Source organism: Nannospalax galili, unplaced genomic scaffold (genome assembly GCF_000622305.1).
Source record: "Nannospalax galili isolate Female #2095 unplaced genomic scaffold, S.galili_v1.0 scaffold388, whole genome shotgun sequence".
Lineage (NCBI taxonomy): Eukaryota > Metazoa > Chordata > Mammalia > Rodentia > Spalacidae > Nannospalax > Nannospalax galili.
Genome location: NW_008360304.1, coordinates 435,378 through 459,814, shown reverse-complemented (window position 1 = coordinate 459,814; position 24,437 = coordinate 435,378). Strand labels below are relative to the sequence as shown.

At 38.8% G+C, this 24,437-nt stretch overlaps 1 protein-coding gene across 5 annotated transcripts in view; it reads right to left on the bottom strand.

Annotated features, from left to right (window-relative positions):
- Xpo4 (exportin 4) overlaps positions 1–24,437 on the bottom strand; it is a 158,658-nt gene that overhangs the window by 40,714 nt on the left and 93,507 nt on the right. For all 5 annotated transcript variants that reach the window (XM_029559238.1, XM_029559237.1, XM_029559239.1 and 2 more), the window contains 12 exons: positions 17,443–17,619; positions 16,731–16,873; positions 16,096–16,241; positions 14,964–15,141; positions 9,097–9,256; positions 8,399–8,568; positions 6,694–6,868; positions 5,261–5,554; positions 4,524–4,704; positions 2,340–2,458; positions 999–1,129; positions 341–458 (listed from right to left, as the gene is read on the bottom strand). In XM_029559238.1, the coding sequence (XP_029415098.1) occupies positions 341–458; positions 999–1,129; positions 2,340–2,458; positions 4,524–4,704; positions 5,261–5,554; positions 6,694–6,868; positions 8,399–8,568; positions 9,097–9,256; positions 14,964–15,141; positions 16,096–16,241; positions 16,731–16,873; positions 17,443–17,619 (1,992 nt within the window). The remainder of the gene's footprint in view (positions 1–340; positions 459–998; positions 1,130–2,339; positions 2,459–4,523; positions 4,705–5,260; positions 5,555–6,693; positions 6,869–8,398; positions 8,569–9,096; positions 9,257–14,963; positions 15,142–16,095; positions 16,242–16,730; positions 16,874–17,442; positions 17,620–24,437) is intronic.

Below are 24,437 nucleotides of genomic sequence, written 5' to 3'. Positions count from 1 at the left end.
ATCTGCTCCTCTCTAAAAGAACGTAAGCATTTCCTCCCGGAGTCAAGAATTACACACACTTTGTGCACTGATTATACAAAGAAGGCTTTTGGAGGGTTGTGGGGGGAATAGGAATGGACCCAAAGGCCTCACACAGGCCAGGCAAACACTACCACTGAATTAGATCCCAGCCCTCTCTTCTTATTTTGAGATGGGGTTTTGCTAAATTGCTCAGGCTGGTCTTGCTCACTCTGTAGTCCAGGAAATCCAGGGAATCCTCCTAATTAACTGGGATTACAGGCCTATTCCACCCATCTTGGCTATGTAGAAGCTTTTTCAACCTATCAACTAAGCATTTTACCTTAAGAAAGTGCCGGGTTGCTAGACAGAGAGGTGAGTCTGTTTCCTGTGCTTTGGCACACTGTTCGGCTAATGGTGTCAAAGCCTCCAGGCAAAGCTGGCATACCTCCGAACTCATTCTGATCACAAGGGTCAAAGAGCAAACTACAATGGATATACTTCAAGAGATTTTTAAAAAAAGACAGCTAACATCAAGTGCAGTACCATTTATAGAAATGAACACAGATGTGTGAGTAGATCAGTATGCAATGGCTTAGCTGAGATCAAGAAATATCTCCAATGCTTATCAGAGTTTGAGTTGGCAGATGTCTAGCTTGTTTCTGTGGATGATGCACCCAAATGGTGAGTGTCACGTTATTCATAATGTCAGAGAGCTAAGACCAGAGGCCCAGGAGCAGCATATTACATGATCAATGGAGCCCTAGTAAAGAAAGGTCTTTGAGCCCCAGGAGCTAGATGCCAGGATCTATGAAAGGAAGACAGGATCTTGCAGATTTACAAAAGAAACACTGAATTAAAGCAGTCACAGTGAGGACAGCTTTTGTGAGAAATAAAACAGCTATAAAAGAAAAATAGCAAATTTAAAAACTTTTCTTTAAAAATAGACTCCTCCCACTCCCTACCCCCCACCCCTGTAACAATGTTCACTTAAAGGATACGATGTCATTCCTAGTTCTAGAGAATACATCAGACTCTTAAATAGATCCTCAGGAAGCTGTGGTATTTTTTCAGGAAAAGCCTCACAGATAAATGTGATTAATTTATAGTACTGATTACAAAGGGTTGGAAACTGAAAAAGAAATATCAAATATTTATATATTCAACAGTATCTAATACAAAATAACGAACAAGTTCTTAAGTAGTATGACTTCTTTAAAATGTGTACAAAATATAGAAAATATTAAGCCCTAAAGAAATGCAAAATAAGTTACAGTAAAGGGACTCTTTCAGTAATCACTATAAAAAATATGCAGTGGAAAGAATTATATTCCAGGTGGTTAATGGGAACTACAAACAATCCCCAATATTCTATGTGGATCCTGAAAAAATAAACAGTGCAGTCAAAGAGAAATTAAATGACCTGGGAATAAAAGCCCTTTTGTAAATGTGTTCATTTCCATTTAAGCATGTTGGCAAACACATTAGACTGTTAAAATAATGTATGAAATATTCAGTCCTTTATACTTTAAAAAATTATCTTTCTACTTGGACAATCCTGGGGAGCTAAGGTAAAAACATTTAATCTAGCTTAACTACACAAGAAATTGCACATCCAAATGTTTATAATGGCTTACTTGATCAAACAAATCCTAAAAGCAAACCAGTATACATAGCCGAGAAACTCATTCTAAAAGTCATTGCACAAGCTCTGTCCAATGCATAGATACTCCTCAGGGAGGGGAGTACATGGTAAAAGCCTACAGAGCTATCCATACTCTTCGATCTCCATTTACCAAATGCTAATCTCTGCTCTTCTGCCCCACTGCCTCTCTCCCACCCCTTTATCACACACACACATGCATGTGACACATTTTCAGACACATAGGCCCTTCTCTTCCTTCTCCACCACATCCTTGTTCTTATTCTCCTGTGACAGCTCATAACAAGAAACCTCCTCTCCTCTAGAGTACTTCTGAAAGGGGAAAAAAAAGGCAGACTCAGCAGCCACCCACCCTCAATACTAACTCTTTAGAACTGAGGCAAAACACAGAATGTGTAAAAATTTAAAGTGCATTAGCCTTGGTTTCCTCCATTCTATTTCTATTTGGAAGGGCTTGGGAAATGCCCACCTTGGCTCCCTCAGTCTGAAAATGATGTTCAAAAAATACAACCAATGACAAATTCTAAGAGAATCCAAACTGCTAACAGATTCAGTTTTCCTATAGTATTCCCTGATGAAATGAGTCATGATTTGTACACACAGGACTAGGGCAAACAAAGTCAATTATAGCAGAAATACAAAAACTTTGATAGTTTTAATATTCATATTACTCAATTACCTTCAAAAGATCTTGTGACATTAAGGGCAGAATTAGGTTTACTCCATATAAAACGACATCAGCTGCTGATACAGATCTGCCTGCTGCTTGTCCTGGTTCATGTCCTCTAAATACTTCATCTATCAAAATAAAAATAACATGCTTGTGCAGTTGTAACTTAAAATCTCCAAAGGTCATATTCCTTTATGAAAACACAAATATATACATATTCAAGCTCAAAGACCAAAGAAATTCATGAATGGATAACAGAGAGAGCTGATAAACCCAGCCCATGCCATTCTTTTGTTCTTTATTTGTTAAGGGATCTGGATACCCAATACAGTAATAGTATATATGTAAGGGCAAGAGACATTCTAGAAAAAATTAGTAACACTAATCCCCCAGTATTTCACTTCAGTACCTCCAGCTAACTTGGACAAAACTTCTGAACTGTGAAACTAACAAGATAGACCATGAACAAGAAAAATGAACCAATAAAGGCAACAGAGCTTCAAGAAGAATCTCAAGGACTAGACACAGTGACTAAAGTTGAGTGTTACAGCACCAACTTAGAGAATCTCTCAAGAAGCCAAAAATATCTACAATCCCCCCCTCACACTACACATGAAAGAAGGGAGGGAGGGAGGATCGGAGGGAGGGAGGGAAGGAGGGAAAAAAGAAAGAAAAGAAAGGCTGGGCATGGTGGTGCACACCTTTAATGCCAGTAGTTGTGAGGCAGAGGTAGGTGGATCCCTATGAGTTTGAAGCAACCTTGGTCTACAAGGTCAGTTCCAGGCCAGCTGGAGCTATACAGTAAGACCCTGCCCACCCCTCAATAATCTTTAACCACAATGTCTATTAACAAACGGTAATGCTAGATATGATGTTTCCTCTTATAAAAGAACTTATATTAGGTTTGAAGAGAAGGCTGGCAGTGGAGTAAAGCAAAGTAGTTGGGGAGGGGGGATGGGATGACCTTTCAAAACATTATAAAGAACTGGCAATTAAAGGAAAGAGTGAATAATTAAAGACAAACATCCCTTGCCTCCCATGTTTCTGAACAGCTGCATTTCCTTCTGCTTGCTATTGTAAGAACAAAGCTGCAGAACAAGCAGGAAACTTCAGAACTGGGATGAGGGAATGGGAGAGAAATTACACAAATAAATGAGCTTTACTGACTAACCCACTCTTGCCTGAAATGACAGTTATCTTCATCAGCGCTAGACAAAACACAAATGTTTCAAAAGGTCAACTCTGGAACCCAGCACACTTCCTGCCCCAGTGGGGTTCCCCATACTATACTCCAAGTACTGGGTCTGCTGGGCAGCTGTCTCAGAGGACATGGAGAAGTCGTGAAGTGCCACTCTGAAGAGATATACAGGGCTTCAATTTTTAAACCCAACTTACTAGCTATAAATATGTGGGTGAAGGATCTAACCACTCTGTATTCTGCTTCCTTGTCTGTGAATGAGAGCAGCAACAATACTACATGGCATTGTGAGCAAAGCAGTACTTAGCATTTAATAAGCACTGAACAAACAGAAGATAGTATTCTTACTGAAAAGCAGACAGGCAGAAAGGTTTCTTGTACACTACCTCCCCTTCAACCAGTTCCGATTTACTTCCATTTGTTTGGTAAACTCAACTTCCTCATAGAATTTTACTTTCAGAAAATAGTCTTTTGCTTTCATAAAAATACTAAGTAGCTGCTGTAGAACATAAGGTTCTGTTGGGTCTGCCCACTTTTCTGAGTCCTGACTCAGACAGGTGTAAAATTTTCCCTTTTTTGCCCTTGTCTTTTTCTTCTGGATGCTGGCCAGAGCCTGAGTATGCTTTCTGGGGCACTTCAGGCCTTTTCACTCCTCAAAGCTCCCCTCTCCTCCCCTTCCTGCCATGTGGCTGCTTGTCCACCATGTGTCAGACCTTCATGACTAACTCAAACAGCATAGCTCTCTTTGTTTCTCTTAAGCTCCCATTTAGCAAGCTTCTCTCTTAAACTCAAATAATGATGATGATGATGATGATGATGATGATAATAATAATAATTTAAAACAACCGCAACAGGCTGAGTATGGTGGTGTACGCCTTTAATCCCAGCACTTGGCAGGCTGAGGCAGGTGGATCTCTCTGAGTTCCAGGCCAGCTGGGGCTACAGGGAGACCCTGTCTCAGAAAGACAAAAAAAAGAGACCACAACAGACTTTACCTGTGTCGCTGAAGTCTATGAATTCTTTCGACAGAAGGTTAGTGAGAAGTTCCATAATGAGAAGCAGGTCCTGGTACTGTTCTTCTTCTGCTGTAACATCTATCCTTTGCCGCCCTAGATTATTTTTAGAATATACTTGCAACAGAGTAAGGCAGGCTTCATATAAGTTCATAGCTTTGGACTGTAAGAGAATATACATAAATGGTATTACTTGGTAGGTAGGCAAAAGTTTAAATCTACTCTAAATTATAATAGTAGCTCTATTTCACACCCCCAGCTTGCACATAAAATGCCAGGTGTGGTGATATACTCCTGTAATCTTAGTATGGGGAGGTGGAGGCAAGAGGATATTGTTAACCAGCTAGTCTTGACAAATTGATAACCTCCAGGTTTAGTAAGAGACCCTATCTCAGAAAATAAGGTGAAGAACAATATAGGAACATACCCATCATGGACCTCTGGCTTCCACAAGTACACACACACACACACGCACGCACGCACGCACGCACGCACGCACGCACACACACAGACATGTACATACATACATTAACAATAATAAAAGGGCTTATAGTAAAAGTACAATTTATGTTTATATTAGCCCTTTTCTAACAAAATTTTGGAGTGAGAATTTATACTCATTCCACATGACTTCCTCTCCTGGAGGAATAAAAATATGCATTAAATGTGAAATAAAGAAGATCTGTAACCTTGAAGGGATAAAACTAGAAGGTGCTCACCTCTCCAAGATAGCATATCTGTTTATGTGCAACTTCAACAAACACTTCGATAATGAGATTGACAGTCTCTGGGGTATTTTTGTAAACTTCCATCAACCCAATGCAATTGGTAAGGAAGTCCATTAAAAAGTTAAAAAGAATGGCTACGTTGTCAATCTGGGTAGCCTCGGCAATGCCGCATAGGGCCTCCAGAGTAGCAGTGATCTCCTGCTTGACTTCCTCCTGCTGACACATCTGCTGAAAGTTCTCTTGGTTTATCACTCTTAAGAATCGCTGCTGAAGAGGCTGAAGAACCTACGGAAGCACATCACTGCATGAACTTCTAAACACACTGGTTCATCTCCTCAACTTGGAGGAATACTGGTTTCCCAAAATATTTTGTTGGAAATAGGTCAGGCATACAAAATTAAGGAATATTTGACCACTATGTGCCCCTGCACCTTTATAAAAAAATTCTTTGAAGCAGGGCTCTGCTATGTAGCCTAAGCTGGCCTCAAATTCTCAACGTTCCTGCCTCTGATTCCTGAATGCTGGGATTATAGGTTTAAAGTACATTCTTCATTTTGAGGATCATCATAACTTGTGGCAAACACAAAGGAATGACACCGAATCACAGAACAAGGCCTTTAAAAAAATTTTTTTTGATTGCTGTATGCATATGAGGGTTTTGCCTGTACATATGTAAGTGCACTTGTATTGTACAATGCCCAAGGAGGCCAGGAGGGGTGTTGGATCCTTTGGAACAGGAGTTACATACAGTTATTAGTTGCTATATGGGTGCTGAGATTCAAACTCAGGTCCTCTGGAAGAGTAGCCAGTGCTCTTAACAGCTAGTCTTTTAAATCTCATTCTTTGATTTTTGTTTTTTGCATACAGTTTACTCATCCCAAAATTTTCCTTTTTTGGTGCCATGTGCATGTATGAGTGTTTGCATGTATATGGGAGCATGCATGTGGTTTCGTGTGAGGCCAGAGGAAACAAACAGTGGCTAATCTGCATCACTGTTCAAGACAGAGAATGCCTTGAAATTCTTCTTGTCATAATTTCATTCTTTCCTTTTTGGGGACAGACTAAGGAACCCAGCCAGGGCCTTGGTGTGCTAAGCAAGTACTCTACCCTTGAGTTATCCCCTATACCTTCCACTTCTGATAAAGATTTACTATACCAATTCATGCTCTCATCTGGATTAGGAAAATGTGTCCAAAGTATAGAAAACTTGATTATATTCAATGTGTCAAATAAGCAGGCCTAGATAAATCATAAGACAGTATTTGTCAAAGAATAAGGTCCAACTTCATGATTCATGAAGAAGAAAAATATCACAGAAGTTACAGTTGAAATGTTTATATCTCCACAGACTATTTTATAACAACACATAGGTAAAGTATCTACAGGGTTACATAAGATGTAATCAAAATAGAGGGGACTATTACCTCGGTCCAATATTGCTGCTTGGTTTCTGTGTCCATATGCGCAAAGCCACCTAAGACCAGAGCCTTCATCAGTGTCCTCTGCACCGGACTTGACAAGAAATTGAGTGGTGGGCTTCGGCTTGCAAACTGCTTTGCTAGGTTCCACCAGTTTTCACACTGAATTACTAAGTTTGCCCTACAGGCAGAAATAACAATCCAAATGATGTATTATGCTCAACTATATACATTTCCTAAGAAATTTTCTGGAAAGATGTTTCAGCATTTAATAGCACTTGCTGGTCCGACCTGGGTTTGATTTCCAGTACTGACATGGCAGCTTACAACTGCCTGTAACTTCAGTTCTTAGGGACCCAATGCCCTTTTCTGGCCTCCACAGGCACTTGCATGCACATGGTACACATGAACTCACGCAGTCAAATACACGTATACATTAAACAACAACAACAACTGAAGATAATTGGATTTACTTTTTAGAAAAATGAGGCAAGGCTTTGCTATGTTACTCAGATTGACCACATTCTCAAAATCTTCCTGCCTCAGCCTTCTCAATTCTGAGGATTACAGGTATGACTGAATATAATTTAAAAAACTCACTTATGTGTATGTGTGTTTGTGTATGTATAAGCTACATGTATGTGGGTGCCTGTGGAGGCCGGGGGGACGGGGGGCATCAGATCCCTGGAGCTGGAGGTTAGAGGTGACTGTGAGCTGCCCAATCAAACTTCAGTCTTCTAGAAGAGCAGCAACTGCTCCTAACTGCTAAGTCATCTCTCTAGCCCTTCTGAATATAATTTTTAAAGTAGTATCATAAGCTCAGTATAGACTCTAGCACTGCATAGGTCTGTATTCAAATCCCACTAATAGTACATAAAAATTTTTATCTAATCATTGGTTTTCCTTTCCTCCTTCAGTCATTTTCTTCCTTTCCTAATCTTTGGAAGGGGAATGAAGACAGGACCTCCCTGTGGCCCTGGTTGGCCTAGAGCTCTCTATATAGACCAGGCTGGTCTCAAATTCACAAATATCTGTCTGCCTCTGACCCCTAATGCTGGGATTAAAGGCCTCCTAATGCTGGGATTAAAGGCCTGAGTCTCCACACCATGCCCAGTCATCAGTGCCAGTCTGCAAAATAGGAATGGCCGTGTAGCAATTTCTTTGAATTTTTTTTTTTTTTTTGTCTTTTTGAGACAGAGTCTCCCTATAGCCCCAGCTGTCCTGGAACTCACTATGTAGACCAGGCTGGCCTTCAACTCACAGAGATCCACCTGCCTCTGCCTCCCGAGTGCTGGGATTAAAGGCGTGCTTGAATGTTTTTTAATTCAATATAGAAAGCACTAAAAATTTTACTCTGCAACATCATAGTTTAAACATCACTTGTTTTCATTTTTAAAATGGGGATCACTGAAGAACATCAATTGAGAATATTCGACATCGAATGTTTTTAGAACTATAAATTATGAGTTAAGACATCAGTTCTCTGATGCCAGATTCTTGACGGTCATTGCAGCCCTCCATTATAACATGAGAAAGCTACAGTCTGCATTTGTAACAGTGTAACCAAATTCTAAAATACTACTCCAAAAATGTAACCTCTAATTGGGCTTAGATATTGTAAACATTTGTCAGTTAAAAAGAATCCACTGAAAGAGCAAACTGAAGCCCCCTTCCCTCTGTTCCTCTTCCTTCTCCCCTTCTCTTGGCTTGCCTTTCTCTTCTTTCCACCAAAGTGACAAGGAGTTGCACAGTATCGTTTGCAAGGTCCTGCTCACTGCTCCAGACTGAGAGATTGCTGATGACTTTTTGTAAGAGGTAGCCAATAATCCACTGAGAACCCTCTGTATCTGCTCCAAATGCTGTGCTGAATGGCAGACTTATCTTAAAAGAAAAGAGATAAGAGATTTTGTAAGATCAGAAGGATCAGGTAAAATACCAACCCACAGAAACTCCACAATGAAATAAGCACTAGAGTTCTGAGGTGGGTGCTTACATTAGTTCTGTAAGTTTTTATTTATTGAGTTAAAAGATAACCTCAATCCACTCATGTTTTCCAACCTATCTTATGAGCTTTAGTCTCATATTAATTATCAACAAACTGACATGATATTTAAGATAAATACAGAGGCAAGAGGATGTCTGTTAAGTTCAAACCAGCTTTTTTCTCAAGAGAGGGAGAGAGGGAGAAATACAAAGAACATACATTATCATACAGGCAAATAGTATCTTAAATAAATGGAATCCAATGACATGCTCTAAAATGTTACACAACAGCATTCTCTGCCGGCTCTTAAAGAGTTCCATTTTCATAAGGAAACAAGAAAAAACATGTCCCTGCTTCTAAAGTTGTCACTATCATAAATCCTATCACCCCCCCCCTTAAATCTTTTAACAGTTTTATATTCTCACCTGATCATATAGTTTTTCATCCACCAGGAGGTAAGTCTTGGCCCATCGTTTTAGAAACCAAACAATATCTTTGCCCATTTGAGGGCTTAGTAGATGAGTGAGATCTGCTCTTATTGCTCGAGATTCAACTTCTGAAACTCTTAGAATGGCAGATAACAGCCTGCAGGTACAAAACAGAAGTCATTTATTCTTTCATTGATTTTGTGGTTTGTCTAACCCTATTTCCCTCCCTTAAGTCTCCGGATTTAGGCTAGGCTATGTGCGGCAATTTCATCAGCAGCGTTGTAGATAAAGTCCCTACATTATTTCTGATCTTCCACAAAGAGACAAGAAAAAGACAGGAGAAGCACCCTTCAGCTCTTGCATAGGCTGACCTCAGCATCACTGTCCAAAGAGGGGTTCTAGATTCCAAATGGAAGAGCACAATGAAATGTTCAGAGTACATGCCAGATTTATTTACCTACTCCCTGATAGAACTCCTTGTGTTCTACTACAAAACACAAGACTTGCTATAGGTTTCAGATCTGAGAATTTACTTATTAGAATGCTTTGAGTGCTGAGCCTTGTCTCCAAATCTGGTCTTACATATTTTCTAATAAACTTGATCTCTAATAGCATTTAAAATAAAAACCTTTCTAGAAAAGACTGCCTGCCTAAGTAAACATTATCCCCATCCCCACTATTTTGTTCACATAGCCATAGTGGGGGAGGAACTTAACTAGAAATAACACATTCAACTTGACTTCGGTCAAAGGCAATTCGGAAGCATAGGTTGCAATGAACATTAGTGCCAAGATTAAGATCCCAATCATTAAGGTTTGGCCTCTGCTCCATTCCTCCTGCTCTTAAGAGGACTGAAATCTTGTAATGAAACTAGACTGACATGCACATTCTTTGTTGACCTTCTGATGCCCTAGAAGTACCTGGTGCTGCTGAGGACTCTGCCCTTTAGAATGAGCTCCCCCCTTGGCTGCCCTGGCACTTCCTATGTCTCCCTCATCTACTTACTCTTTCCCAGACTTTATGGCAAATTCATCTTCTTCTGGACCTCCTTCAAATCAGGAGGTCCTTTAGTTTCCACCTAGAGCCTCTTTTTTGTTTACTATCCATGTGCTCCTCATATGCCAGTGCTTAAACTTTCTTTTTCTTTTTTTTTTTTTTTTTGTCTTTTTGAGACAGGGTCTCCTTGTAGCCCCAGCTGTCCTGGAATCCTGGAACTCACTATGTAGCCCGGGCTGGCCTTGAACTCACAGAGATCCGCCTGCCTCTGCCTCCCGAGTGCTGGGATTAAAGGCATGCACCACCACTCCCGGCTTAAACTTTCAAAATTTATTTTAGAGTATATGGGAATAGAAATAACAAGAAACTCTAACATCCTCACATTTTAGCAACAATAATGTATCAAAACTTTCCTGTATGATTAAATGATTTTAGATATATCATTACAAGCCTACAGAATTTGAAATAAAATGGTTACACTGACACTTTAATATGCACTGGAATACAATCTCTGTAGTGTTCTGACAGCCACTAACATTCATTCAAAACATAAAGACAATTTTCTTTATCTGAACTTCATTTCCCTAAAGAATATTATCCCAACATAATAAATCTATGGACTTGAGTATTCTAACAGTTATACTATTTTCTCTTTTTTTTAAATTTATTTTTATTTTATGTGTATTCGTGTATTGCCGTGTCGTGCAATGCCTGTGGAGGTCAGAAGAGGCTGTCAGATCCCCTAGAACTGGAGTTTGGAGTTACAGACAGCTGTTAGCTGCCATGTGGGTGCTGGGATTCAAACCCGAGCATTCTGCAAAAACAACTAGTGTTCTTAACCATCTCTCCAGCCCCCAAGTTATACTATTTGTATACTATACTATTTCTATGATGCAAATATGTACACATCACACTTTTTAAGAATTTCCAATGATCATAAGACTGCAAGTATTTAAAAACATCTGGATTGAGATACCATTGTAATACTTAAAAATAAGTTGAATAAAACATAATACAAATTTAAATTATGAAACAATTTTTTGGTAGCAGCAGGGTTCCAACCTAGGACCTTGCACATACTAGGCAAGCACTCTACCAGTGGGCTACATCCTCAGTCCAGTTTTGTTTATCTCTTGGGGCTAACATAGAAGGGTTTTGTGTCTCCTATATGCTTGTGAATAAATATAACTTATTGCCAGAATGAGCCAAAGTTTAGCATAATTTGATTCCTATTTTTCATTTTAAGAGATATAAACACTGAAAAAAGTTATTTATATAAAAAACAGATTTTTAAAACAGCTAGGTCATCCATTATTTGAATTTCTTACAGGTTTTTATAGGACAAACATCACAGAGATCAAAAAGCCACCAAAAATCATTTCTTCTTTTTTTGAGACAGGGTCTCCCTGTAGCCCCAGCTGTCCTGGAACTCACTATGTGGGCCAGGCTGGCCTTGAACTCACAAAGATCCACCTGCCTCTGCCTCCCAAGTGCTGGGATTAAAGGCATGCACCACCATGTCCAGCCCAAAGGTCATTTCTAACATTCTCTCAGCTGACCCTGGATAAGGTCTCACTTGGTGTTATTTGATGCAATAGACTGAAGACTGGCTACATAGCTACCAACAGTAGGTTATTTGGAATTATCCCTTCTTTGGAACTCTGGGCTTTCATACACCTGCCAATCCATTCAAAATGGGTGAGATTCAGGCCTTTCCTCTGTCTAGTGGAATAAAAGTAAAAGAGCAGCAACAGTCAGGTAGCTCCAGGGAGTCTTCCACCATCCTTCCTCTCCTCTCCACCATACCTAGAATTCACCAACAGCCTGGAGAGCTCTTTAAGAAACACCTCTCAAACCCAAGGCTAGTGTCCATCTTCTCCCCAAGGCTGAAGGTTAAGTGCTTTCCAACCTACCCTGTCACCTTTAACTCCCCTTCTATGGAGCAGTAACTTTGAAACAATAGGGTTGGTCACTTCGTTTAATGCAAGACCTTACTCCATTTCACTCCTACCTTAATGAACCTCAGCAGACCCATCCTGCCTCTCCAATTTCATCTGACCCATCTAACCAGTCCTTCTATCCTACCATCACAGTGATACATAAGTGACACTACATTTTATCATACTGCTTCTGCTATCGTCACTGCCTAACATTTTGTCTCCTCTCATCCTTTAAGTAGCTAGCTCTTCTGCCAGTTTACCAGGTCAAGTAGGATCTTCTGTGCTACTATGTGGCCTCCTTAAATTACAGCAAAAAGGAGAGTTTAGAAACAACTAATGCAAATACTTTTTTTCCCCCACAGTTCAGAACACTTGTTTATTTTTCCAATGTATTTTTTAAATGTTAAATTAATATTTGTCCTTTGACATTATCATACATTTACAATATCTTGATCATACCCATCCCCAACTCCTGCCTCACACCCCCTTCCACTTTCCCCAATTCCCCCAACACACCCCCTCCTACCTTCATGTCTTCTTTTTTTCCCCCAAATATAGCTCATTTTTTTATTTGCTGATTTTTGTGTGTATATCCCAAATATTTTTAAACATTAATATTTCGTGGTCAATAATCCAATCAAGCATACTGCCAAGAATACTTTATATTCCAGAGAGCACTCAGTTTCCCAAATCAATCTTATATTATTTGTATTTCATGAACCAAAAGTTAGCACAACTCAGCCTTTTAACTTCTTACAACCTACTCTGCTATCACTCATTTGGATACTATCATCTTTTCTCTTAGATAACTGAGACTAGCCCTATAGTCAGTTTCTCTACTTCCATTGCTCTTTCTCAATGTGGTAATAAGAGGAACCTCTTTAATATGTTACTTTTATGTTTAAAACCTTACAATAGCATCTCAACCCACCTCAGTGCAAAAATGTTACAAAAACTTGAAGACCCGTTTTCTCCTGATTAACCAAACTCCATCTCTTACAAAATCCAGCCTCACTCTGCTTAGTTTACAGTGGCATTCTGGCTGTTGCTTGACCATTGCAGGCATGATCAGAGTCTTTGCAACTACATTTTGCTCTGCCTGGAATGTTCTTCACAGGCACAATCAAGGCTCCCTTACCAACCTCAAGTCCCTGTCACCTAAACAAAGCCTAAGTGGATCACACTGCTTCAAACTATAATGGTCCCTACAGTGCCTTTGGTCCCTCCCCTGCTTGCTTCTTCACAAATAGCACTCACTGTCTTCCAACATACCCCATCCCTTACTCGTTGATCAGCTCTCCCTTAAAGGGGAAGTGGGTTTTGCTTGTTTTGTTCACCAATGAATCCCATGCCCACTATTGTGCCCACCCAATACACAGTAGGCACCCATCAATTCTTTCTTCTTTTTAAAAAATATTTTATTTATTAATTTTATTTGATGTGTATGAATGGATTGCCTGCATGTAAGTATGCCCATGTCACGCAATGCCCTCAGAGGTCAGAAGAGGGCGTCAGATCCTCTGGAACTGGAGTTACAGGTGGTTGTTAGCCACCATGTGGGTGCTGGGAATTGAAGCTGGGTCCTCTGCAAGAGCAGTCAGTGCTCTTAACAGTTGAGTCAACTCTCTAGCCACAGAAATTCTTTCTTAAATAACAGTCTCTTCAAAAAATGTGAACTACAATTTTAGTCAAGCAAAGAACATTTCTCCCATAGACCAAATCAATTTTACATTAACTTAACTTTAGATTAAAAAACTAGTTATTATTATTATTATTATTACATTTCTTGTCCTAATCCTAGTCTATGCTCTCAAATATTAAAATACTTTGCTTCCACACTGACACTTGAAACTGGGGGAAAAAGAAAAAAAACTGAAAAAGCACTTAAATACAAGGAAATATTCCTAATGATATTTACTAAAAAAAATAGGAAAAAAAAAGAAGATAGCACTCTGAAATGAATAGTATTAGAAATTAACATTCACCATGACACAAATTGGAGCAAAAGCACAAAATCTAATCATATCAATAATCTTAAAAGTGTAAAACTTTTCCAGTAGAGTACTGATACTTATGGTAAACAAGAGAATGCACAAATAAAGCAAATAAAGCTTAAAACATTCCTTGGTATCAGCTTAATATTCTAGCTTTAAACAAAATTATATTTTCTATTGTATATGTTTAAACATCCACATATAGGTGTTTAAACAAAGAATAAAATTACTGATTTTGCAACTAACAAGAAGTAAGTCAATGTTATCAACATTACTAATATCTCCACCAGCAACCAAGATTCAAGATAATGACATTTAAAATGTTGCTTTCTAATCCACTTTCAAGAATATATTTAGTCCAAGTTTATCATCTTTAATTTTACCATTTAGAATTAACAAAAATGTTGGCACTGCTACTAGGAAGATTGAAGTGAATCCTCTTGCATGAGGCACTCTTGCTGTCTTATGTCAGCCTGTGTCAGGGCTCTGAAGTTTCACATATTTAGGGTAACTATGTTTCCATAAGATAAAAATGAGCTTTCCGTAAGAAGTCACTGGCACATTAAAGCTCACCTGGTTTCTAAGAACTTTCTTTCCCCCATTAAGGGCTCCTGTAAAGATATCACTACTACTTGCTAATTGACAAGCACTATGTTCTCTTAGCACATTAGACTAAAAATTCCAAACTGGTATTTAGAACAACTTTACATTTGTTCTTTTCAGTACTAAATATCCCTGCCAATTCCCACTAGAGCGGCTTTGCCTGAAAGTATAGAGCCCTTGCTATCCGTGTGTGTTTCAAGGCTTCTCCAAGCTCTCGTTTCTTTTATATATCCAATTTACAGCGTGCCTACCCCTCCAGTCATCTACCCATCAACTCAGAATTTATGAGACAGCATAAATTACAAGAGCGCAGCTATAGAGTTCATATTACCTAATCACAGAATCTGTTCTGCTGTACCCTGGGATGGAAGAAGCCTTTTCTCCTGGAGATCCCAAAATTTGAAGTGTTGTATTAATGTCAACTTCAGATGAATGCTTAATGGAATATTCCATTATTTCTGGAGGTATTAGCGGAGTCTCTCCCTGAGTATCATCAGCTAAGAGGTAGCCTTCAGTTTAAAAAAAATTAAAAATGAACACTTAACAAATCTACATTTACCAAATCGTACTATAAATGTTTTCAGTTCTGATTTATATACATCGCATAAATTGATGTAAAAGTAAATTATAAATGTTAACCTGAAAATTTACTTTCAAGTTGATGAGAAGAAACTCAATTTCTTAGATAATTAACCCTCAAAAATATGGCAAAGGATAAAGGACAAATGTTTTATTCATCAATTTTATAATGCATAATGACATGGAGGCTTTTAAAATTTTAATGATATATTTGGTCAAGTTAATGGGAATTCTGCTAGTATATCAAGAATCTACTGTGCGATGACTTTCCAAAAGTCAAGACTTTTTTTCTTAGTTATGATACAGAAACACTAATGGTACAGTTGTTACGGAAGAAGACCCAAAAGTCAAACTGCCCAGATTTGCATTCTGGCTCCAAAAACTTAATAGCATATGACCATGGGCTTGCTGCTTCTTGTCTTAGCGTTTTCATCTGTTAGATGGGGTAATGACAGTGATGACAGTAACAGCACCAAGCAGTACTGATTCAGTGGGCTCCAATGAGATCTGAAGGAAACATGGTATTCAACAGGCACTGAATACATGACGGCCAGAAGCTTTTTGTGTGTGTGTCTATTGCTCTGCATCAGACAGCAGCTATACCAAGTCTCATTCAATAGCACATATAAACCATTATTTTGTTGTTTGAGATAGGGTCTCACTATACAGCCAAACTGGCCTCAAACTCACAATCTTCCTGCATCAGCCTCCCAAGTGCTGGGATTACAGGCATGTGCCACCATACCTGGCTCTGAATTATTATTTTTAAAACACAAGGCTTCTTTTAGGGCTTTAACTGTTTCACTGGCAACTACATTTTAAAAAGAAAAAAAAAAAAACCCAAAAAAAACAAAAACAAAAATAAAAAAACCCCACTAACCAACCTGTAACTAAAATAAGCCAGTGAATATCTTCATAGAGATCATCAAGCATTTTGTTATCAATGGTGCTTGAACCAGGAGAAGCAAGTAATTGTTGCTGATGTCGTTGCAATTGACCATGGAGTCTTGTCACTCTTTCTTCTAATAAACTGAAAGAAGAAACAATAGTTTCATGAAGTTCAGTATGCAAAGGTCTAGAACAACTGATAGCTTCCATATAACTACACAACATAAATTAAAATGTTAGCACAAAACCACACACAAAAAATTATAGTACACAACTGTTCTTCTCATAGCACTAGAGGAATTGTGATTTGTATTTTGACACAAAACTAAAATAACACTTTACAAACAATCAAGGTTTACAACAGGAATTTGAAACTGGTTATTCCAAGTTTCGACTGATATGGGTCATGTCATTTCTCATACCATGTTTTCCATAATCTTTGCCATTTATGCTGTAGTGCCTGGGCTCCAAATGTATAAGCCAAAGAATGCAATCATGGTATGTTTCTGTCCACCGTCCAGTGTGCTGGGACACAGGGTAGGGGTCTTTAAAGTCTTTAACTTTAAGGTTCTTCAGGGCAATTGTGAATAGAGAATATTTGCTCCATAGGGTTTCTTTGGACTGTGTGTACCTTGTCAGAAGAGGTATACAGTGTTCTGCAGCAATTCTTCCTAACATTCCTACACTGGCTAGTTGATCAGAAAACTGGTCTCGATCATCTTCTTGAAGTTCACTTATTTCTTCTTCCTCACGAGAGGCCACACCATTGGCGGTCTATTGTGGTGAAAGAAGGAAAAACCATGAGAAAGTGCACCACTATGTTCCATAAAGCATGCATGAATATGGGCTTGTGAAACAGCTTCAGCACTGCATGTAAAAAAGAGGAACTGAAAGAGCCAAACTGCAGGTGCAGCTTTCTAGGACTCCTTCCCAACCCTGTCAGCAGCCATCAAAAGTATGAGGACACACTGAAGAGAAGGAAGGAATCACCCCTCTGTATATGATAAACATAGTTAACTGCACACCTACAATCTACCTCCCATATGGGACTGCTACTTGTCACTTAAACAATCTGACAACTTTAAGATTCCTTGGTCTTTGGATACAGGATGTCTTCATTAGCATTAGACACCTGGCAACAGAAGAGGCTAACTGAAAACCTGAGATGGAGGTGATCATAAACAATATCCCATATATAAAGAACTCGTTTAGGAATCAAGATCAAGTATGCTCTCAGCAAATCTTCTAAGGGAGCCCTGCCTAAACTTCTAGTATTATATAATATTTAATGTGATTAAATAGAGCCTATGATGATTTTCCACTCCACCTTGCTTAAAACTTACCAAATTCCTTGTGCCATCTGGAGCAGCAAGGTGGCACTGAATGTAGGAATTGAAAACTTGAACTGCATGTTGAGTGAAAAAGCCTTTATGGAAATGTTTGTCATCCTGGACCAAAGTTAGCCAGGACTCCAGCAATTTATCATATGCTTCCATGTATACCATGTCATCCTTATCAAGCTGCAAGAAAAGAACATTCATAAAACAAGTGTCCAGAGAAATGGGCATTGTAAGCGTCATATAGCAATGCACAAAAAGTTTTTTAGAAGAAAAGTATTTTCAGTTATTAAGCTTTTAGTAGTCTTTCTGAACTCTTTCTAACCTCAACAGAAATCATTCTTTGGCAATTTGGAATTAATGTCTATTTTAGAATAGCTGTTTGGTGTTTTGTGGAATATTTTGCAAATAAAAAGTTATTAACATTCTTTTATAACTAAGAAAATTGCTAGAATAAATAGGAGAAAAAAAGTGTACTGTATCTTATATGTTTCCCCAGTAGCGGGATGAAACCTTGGCCCCCTACTAGGCAAGCACTCTACCAGTGAACTACAGGCTTCAACATTTTTAAGTGTTTCAGGAATTATGAAAAGAGACTGACCTAATTAGCATGAGAACGTCACAAAAGTTCCTTAACAAGAGAGAACTCATTTTATAATTAAAAAATGGACAGGAGGCACACGCCTCTAATCCCAGCACTTCTGGGTTCAGAGCCGGCCTGATCTACATAGTTGAGTTTAGCTGAAAAAAAAAAAACAAAAACAAAAACAGTCAATTCCATATAGTAGGAAAATATTCAGTCTATTCAAGAAATGTAATAGTCAGAGACTCAATCCAAAATACTAGAGAAATATGAAAGGTGTCCCATCACTAGCAACAAGCAAATATTTGCTAGTTTATGAACATAAAAATGAATAATTTCTTCCTTTTGAGAGATTTTTTTTTTTTGCATCAGTTACATTTTCTTCCTATAAAGGAGAGTACAGCAAACTAGGAAAAGGAGTAATAAGAAGCTGAGAGGAAGCTAGGCCTCTCCCTACCTAAACCTGAGCCTCACTCATTCAGAGCCTCTCATCCCATTGGAGTCCATACAACCTGAAAAATATTTCCACTGGCAAGATCACCATACTGCACATACCTTACTACTGTCTTAAAGTATTTAAACTATTCTTAATTTTATAGTCCTATTCTTTCTGGTTAAGCTCCGCCCCCCCCCCCTCCAGGGTCTCTCTATAGCCCTAGCTGACCTGGAACTCACTATCAGACCAGGCTGGCCTTGAACTCACAGAGATCCTCCTGCCTCTGCCTCCCAAGTACTGGGAATAAAGGCATGCACCAGTTGCTCAGCTAAATTCTCATACCAAAACTAACCACTGAGAAATAAAAAAGAAATTTTCAGAGAAATAGATAGGCACATAAATAGAAGGCTACAGATTTATTTGTGGTCTAAAATCTCCCCAGACTAAGCTAATATTTTGCTGAAAGGCCACTGTTCCTTAAAAGCTGCAAAGACCAAGAGGGGATGATCTAGGACTTCATAGCCTAGAAAATGCCAGTGCAACTAGGGAGACACTAACAGGTAACCACAGCATATGGAGTAGGGTGGAGGACAAGGAACACATCCAGATGGCCTCAACAGGATTAGAGAGACATGTCCTTTTAATGGCAGTAAGGATCCACTACAGTGCTTTAGATAACAATGCATGGCATGGTTCTTCAAAAGAAAAACCACACTTCCTGCACTGTGAAGTTAAGACAGTGGCTAGGGCCAGGGAGATGTCAAGTGGCCAGATCAGGTACAGATTTTGGAGGAAGGGCTGGTGGGACACTAATGACCAGAAGTTTGACCTGGGAGAAGAAGAAATCAGGATGGCACCTGAATATTTATTCTGAGCAACTAAGAAAATTCCTAAAACGCTGAGATTGGGTGAGATGACATGTAGAAAAAGGCATCTAAGGGGAATGTTCACGAACTCTCTGATATACATTTGACTGTAGAAGAGTTCAGAGCACCATCAGCATCCAGCTACATAAGTAGTTAAAACTAGAAGCATTCACCTAGAAGAACTCATATAGGTCTCTGAGGATGGCACTGAGGTGGGAAAAACCAGGAGTGCTTAGCATCAAGAAAGCCAACATACAGGGACAACAAGTTGGATGGCCATAGAGACAGCACCCACAGCCAGGTAGAACAAAAAGTTACACAGCCTGGCAGGGCTACACTCTTCTCCAGTTAACTTTTTGTTCTCTTTTTATCCTGCCTCTCTTTGCTACTTTAAAAGATTATTTTATTTAAAATGCTCTCTACATGAGTCATCAGAAGTCTTGTATAAGGGGCATAAAAGGAGATAATAGGGCATGAATATGATCAAAACATATTATATATGTGCATGAAATTGTCAAAGAATAAATTAATTCTCAAAAAAAGAAAGAAAGTCTTAGCCAGAACAAAGTGTCTTGCTATGGCCCACGCTGGCCTCAACTCACACTCCTTTTGCTTCATTGTCCAGAGTGCTGGGATCAAAGGGGTGTGTCTCATGCTGGGCTTAGGCCATCTTCAATACTAGTTCAACTGCTCTGCCCATTAGGTTTTCCCTCTTTCCTAGGAGACTAACTGATCCATGAAGGAGCAACTGTGAAGAGCAGCCATGAAGAATAAGAAAACACGAAAAGTGTGTCAGAATGAAAACTTCTTCACCGTGTCTACTGAACAGGAAAGTCATGTGGTAATTTATGTATAAGAATGTGTGATGTGTCCGGGGTGGTGGCATGCACCTTTAATCCCAGCACTCAGGAGGCAGAGGCAGGGGGATCCAGGCCAATTGTGGCTACAGAGAGACCCTGTCTCAAAAAGCAAAAAAAAGAATGTGTGATGTGGCATTACCTAAAATAGTGCAAACAAGTCAGAGAGTGGAAGTATATACTTGCGATCCTAGCATTCAGGAGGCTGAGGCTGAAGGACTGCAGGTTTCAGACCAGCCTTGGCTACAGTAGGAAATCTTTGTCTCAAAATAACAACCAAAAATGTATGGACGCACTTTCTCCACTGTCTTACATTTTAAAACTACACTAAAATTTTAATTTATTTTTTCCTTAAGGGTCTCATGAAGCCCAGACTGGCCTGGAACTTGCTAAGTAACTAAACTTTTAAACTTCTAATCTTCCTACTTCCACCTACCAGGTGCTAAAAATACAGGCATGTGATTGTGATCTCACCCAAACTGGTGCTGGAGGTGGAACCCATTGCTTCATGCACACTAGGCAAGTCCTCTTACCAACTGAGCGACAGCTCCAAGCCCATGGGAAGGTCTTTACCTCTTGTTAAAAACTAATCTTGTAGAAGTTGGAGAAATGGCTTAGCAGTTAAGAGTACTTGTTGCTCTTGCAAAAAACCAGAGTTCCATTCCCAGCACCCATGTCTAGTGGCTCACAACTGCTTGTAACTCCAACTTCTAGGGATTCAACATCAACATCTGGTTTCCATGGGCACCCATACACAAGTGCACAAACACACATACATATATACAAACAAAAAAATATATATTTTTTTTAAGTTAAATCTTCTAGAAGGCTCTCCTGACTTCCCCATTATAGGGCTCTGTCCTTGATTGCACTGTCTTAAAAAAAACAAAAAACTATAATTTCTAGCCTGGCATGGTGGTGCAGTGGTGCATGCCTTTAATCCCAGCACTTGGGAGGCAGAGGCAAGCAGATCTCTGTGAATTTGAGGCCAGCCTGGTCTACATAGCAAGGTCCAGACCAGCTGGGGCTACAGGGAAGACCCTGTCTCAAAAAGACCAAAAAAAACAAAAAAACAAAAAAAAACCCACCCTAAACAAAATAAAACACCCTATAATTCCTAAAACTGATTAAGGGCATAGGGCATAAGAAATGTTTATTAAACTTCCATAATTAGAATTTTAAAAGGCATTATGCAGTTCAATGTGAATCTAGAAATGCCAAGAAAGACAGTCAATCGATGGTAACATAACTACATGACAAGTGATGAGACTTTAGAGAATTGGTTTGAGGATTGTTTTTCCCCAGAAAGCATATTATTTTCACTATATTAAAACTATAAAACTTTTAATACACAAATTTCTAGAAAAATGTAACTTAATAAATTGGGTCAAAACAAACCTACTTGAATGCTCCTATAACCATTAAAAGTTTTTAAAGCTTTTCCCAAAAGAAAATACCAGTCTTGGGGCTGGAGCGATTACTCAGTGGTTAAGAGCACTGATTGCTCTTCCAGAGGACCCAGGTTTGATTCCCAGCACCCACATGGTGGCTACGAACCATCCTTAACTCCAGCTCCAGGGGAATCTGAAGTCCTCTTCTGACCTCTGCGGCACTGCATGACATGGGTGCACTGACATACATGCAGGCAATACACTCATACACATAAAATAAAAATAATAAAATAAGAAAGTACCAATCTCAATAGCTTTATAGGTGAGACCTATTGAACCAAACCAAAATAAAAAGCAACTAATTATATACAAATTGATCTAGAGAAAACAAGAAGTTGGGGAGCAATAAATAAATCCAAGAATTCATTAAAAAAAAAAAAACAAGATACATCACAATCAAGTTAATGTCAACTCAGACATTCAGGGCAATTTCTAACATTAGAAAAACGCAGAGACTAGAACAATACAAATTGAAAAGATTGAAAAGCAAAAGGGAAATTTTTCATTAGTCACAAATGATAAGAACATCCATAAAGTCCTAAAGACTCTATAAAGACAAATTATCAATGTATACAAATTTCAAAAGATTAACAGTCCAGTATTCAAAAATACCAACTGTATTTTTCTATGCCACCAACGGCCTAAAAAAAAAAAAAAAAAGATTAAGATACTATTTATAACAGTAACATGAATAGAAACTAGTTAAGAAAAACTATGTTCTATTATTGTAAGACAATAAGTAAGACCTTAATTAGCAGAGAAATGTCACATTTATGATAGAAAAGTTAGTTCAGTAGATGTGGTCACTCTTCTATGTTATATATTAAAGTCACAGAATCATCTATGGTGGTTTTCAGGGTGAATGGATATATACTAAATAACTAAAACAGTACTGAAAGGGCCCAAATACACTGTTTAATTTGTTATTAGCAGTAGGAGATGGTTTTACTCATTCAACAGGAACAACAAAAAAAATTTTTATTGCTAAAGATTCACTAAAGCTGGGCACAGTAACGAATGCCTGTGATTCCAGGACTCAAGAGGCCAAGTCAGGAGGACGACAAGTTGAAGGCCGGCCTGAACTATATAGTGAGATACTGTCTTAAAACACTGACTACATTAAGATAAGGAACATTTGTTCATTAAAAGGTATCATGAAGTAAAAATGCAAAGTGATATTCAGTACTGGATCCTAGAATTTAAAAATTTACTGGAAAAATCAGTAAAATAAAAAAATGGCCATAGCTTGATAACTGAATTAATATTAAGGTATTAATTTCTTAGTCTTGATAAAAGAACCGCAATTATGCAAGACGTTATCTGTCATCAGACAAAAGTTGGATAAAAAGTACATAAAAATTCTGCACTATTTTATAATTTTTCTGTAAATTGAAGTTTATTCTTAATTTTAAAAACATACCACAAAGTGAAAGAGCCACAAAACTAGGAGAATAGATTGGCAACAAATATTACCAACAACAACAAAAAATAGGACACAGAACATTAAAAAAACACCTACAAATCAAAAACAGAACAACCCCACAGGAAAAAGTGAAGTGGCTCTGAAGAAAGCATTCCAAAAGAAAGATGGTGAGAACCAGATACTCACATAAATGAAGAAACGGCTAATACCACCACTGGAAAAGAAATTAAAGCTGCACTGTTAAAGTTCTTTTACTTTTATTTAGTGTGTACATGTATGTGCATGTACCTGGCACACATGTCACAGCATGTATGTGGGGGCCAGAGGACAATTTTGTGAAGTTGGTTCTCACCTCCCCCCTTTACATGGGTTCCAGGAATTGAACTTAGGTCACCAGGCTTGTGTGGCAAGTACCTTTACCCACTGCTCCATCACACAGGTCCCTCTTTTATCTTTTTTTCTTTTATTTTTTAAAACAAGATACTGCTGTGTCCAAGCAATCGCCTCACCTTAGCCTCCAGAGTAGCTAGAATTGCAGGCACAGTCTATTGTGTCTGGCTTAAGACTATTTTACACTTGCTCATTTGGCAATAATTGCTGGTGAGGATGTACACATGTACAATCACTTTAGTAAATAATCTGTTCTAGGAGCTGGGGCAATGGTTCAGTGGGTAAGAGTACGGACCTGAGTTTAAATCCCCAGCACCCACATAAAAAAAAGCTGGGTGTGGAGTGGGGGTGGGGAATTTGCTGTTGCCAGCCTAGCTCCAGGTTCAGCAAGCCACTATCTCAAAGGAATGATAGAGCAGTGATGTTGAGTACAACATCCTCCGCTGATCTCCACACACCCACGCACCCATGAACCCTAACAAAACCTGTACAAACCCCAACACACTCTGTTCCATAAAAGTGAACACAGTCAATGACTCAAAACTTCTACTACTGAGCTTATACTTCAGAATAACGCCCCAAAATGTGTACTGGGAAACATGCAAAAGAATGGTTTTTTGCAGCACTGTTTCTAGAGGCAAAAGAAGGAAGCTCAAAGTTGATGTATGGAAAAACAACCTTTGTATAATAGTCACACAATGACATGTCTTACAAAGACAAATAAATACAATTAAAAAGTATAAAGCAAGGGGTTGGAGAGATGGCTCAGTGGTTAAGAGCACTGACTGCTCTTGTAGAGGACCTGAGTTTGGTTCCCAGCATCCACATGGTAGCTAACAACTGTCTGTAACACCATTTCCAAGAGATTTGACGCCCTCTTCTGGCCCCCACAGGCATTGCATGCAAAGGTGCACTTACTACATATAGGCAACACACTCATACACATGAAATGAAAAAAAAAATATTTTTTTTAGAATTTAAAGCAACAGACAAAA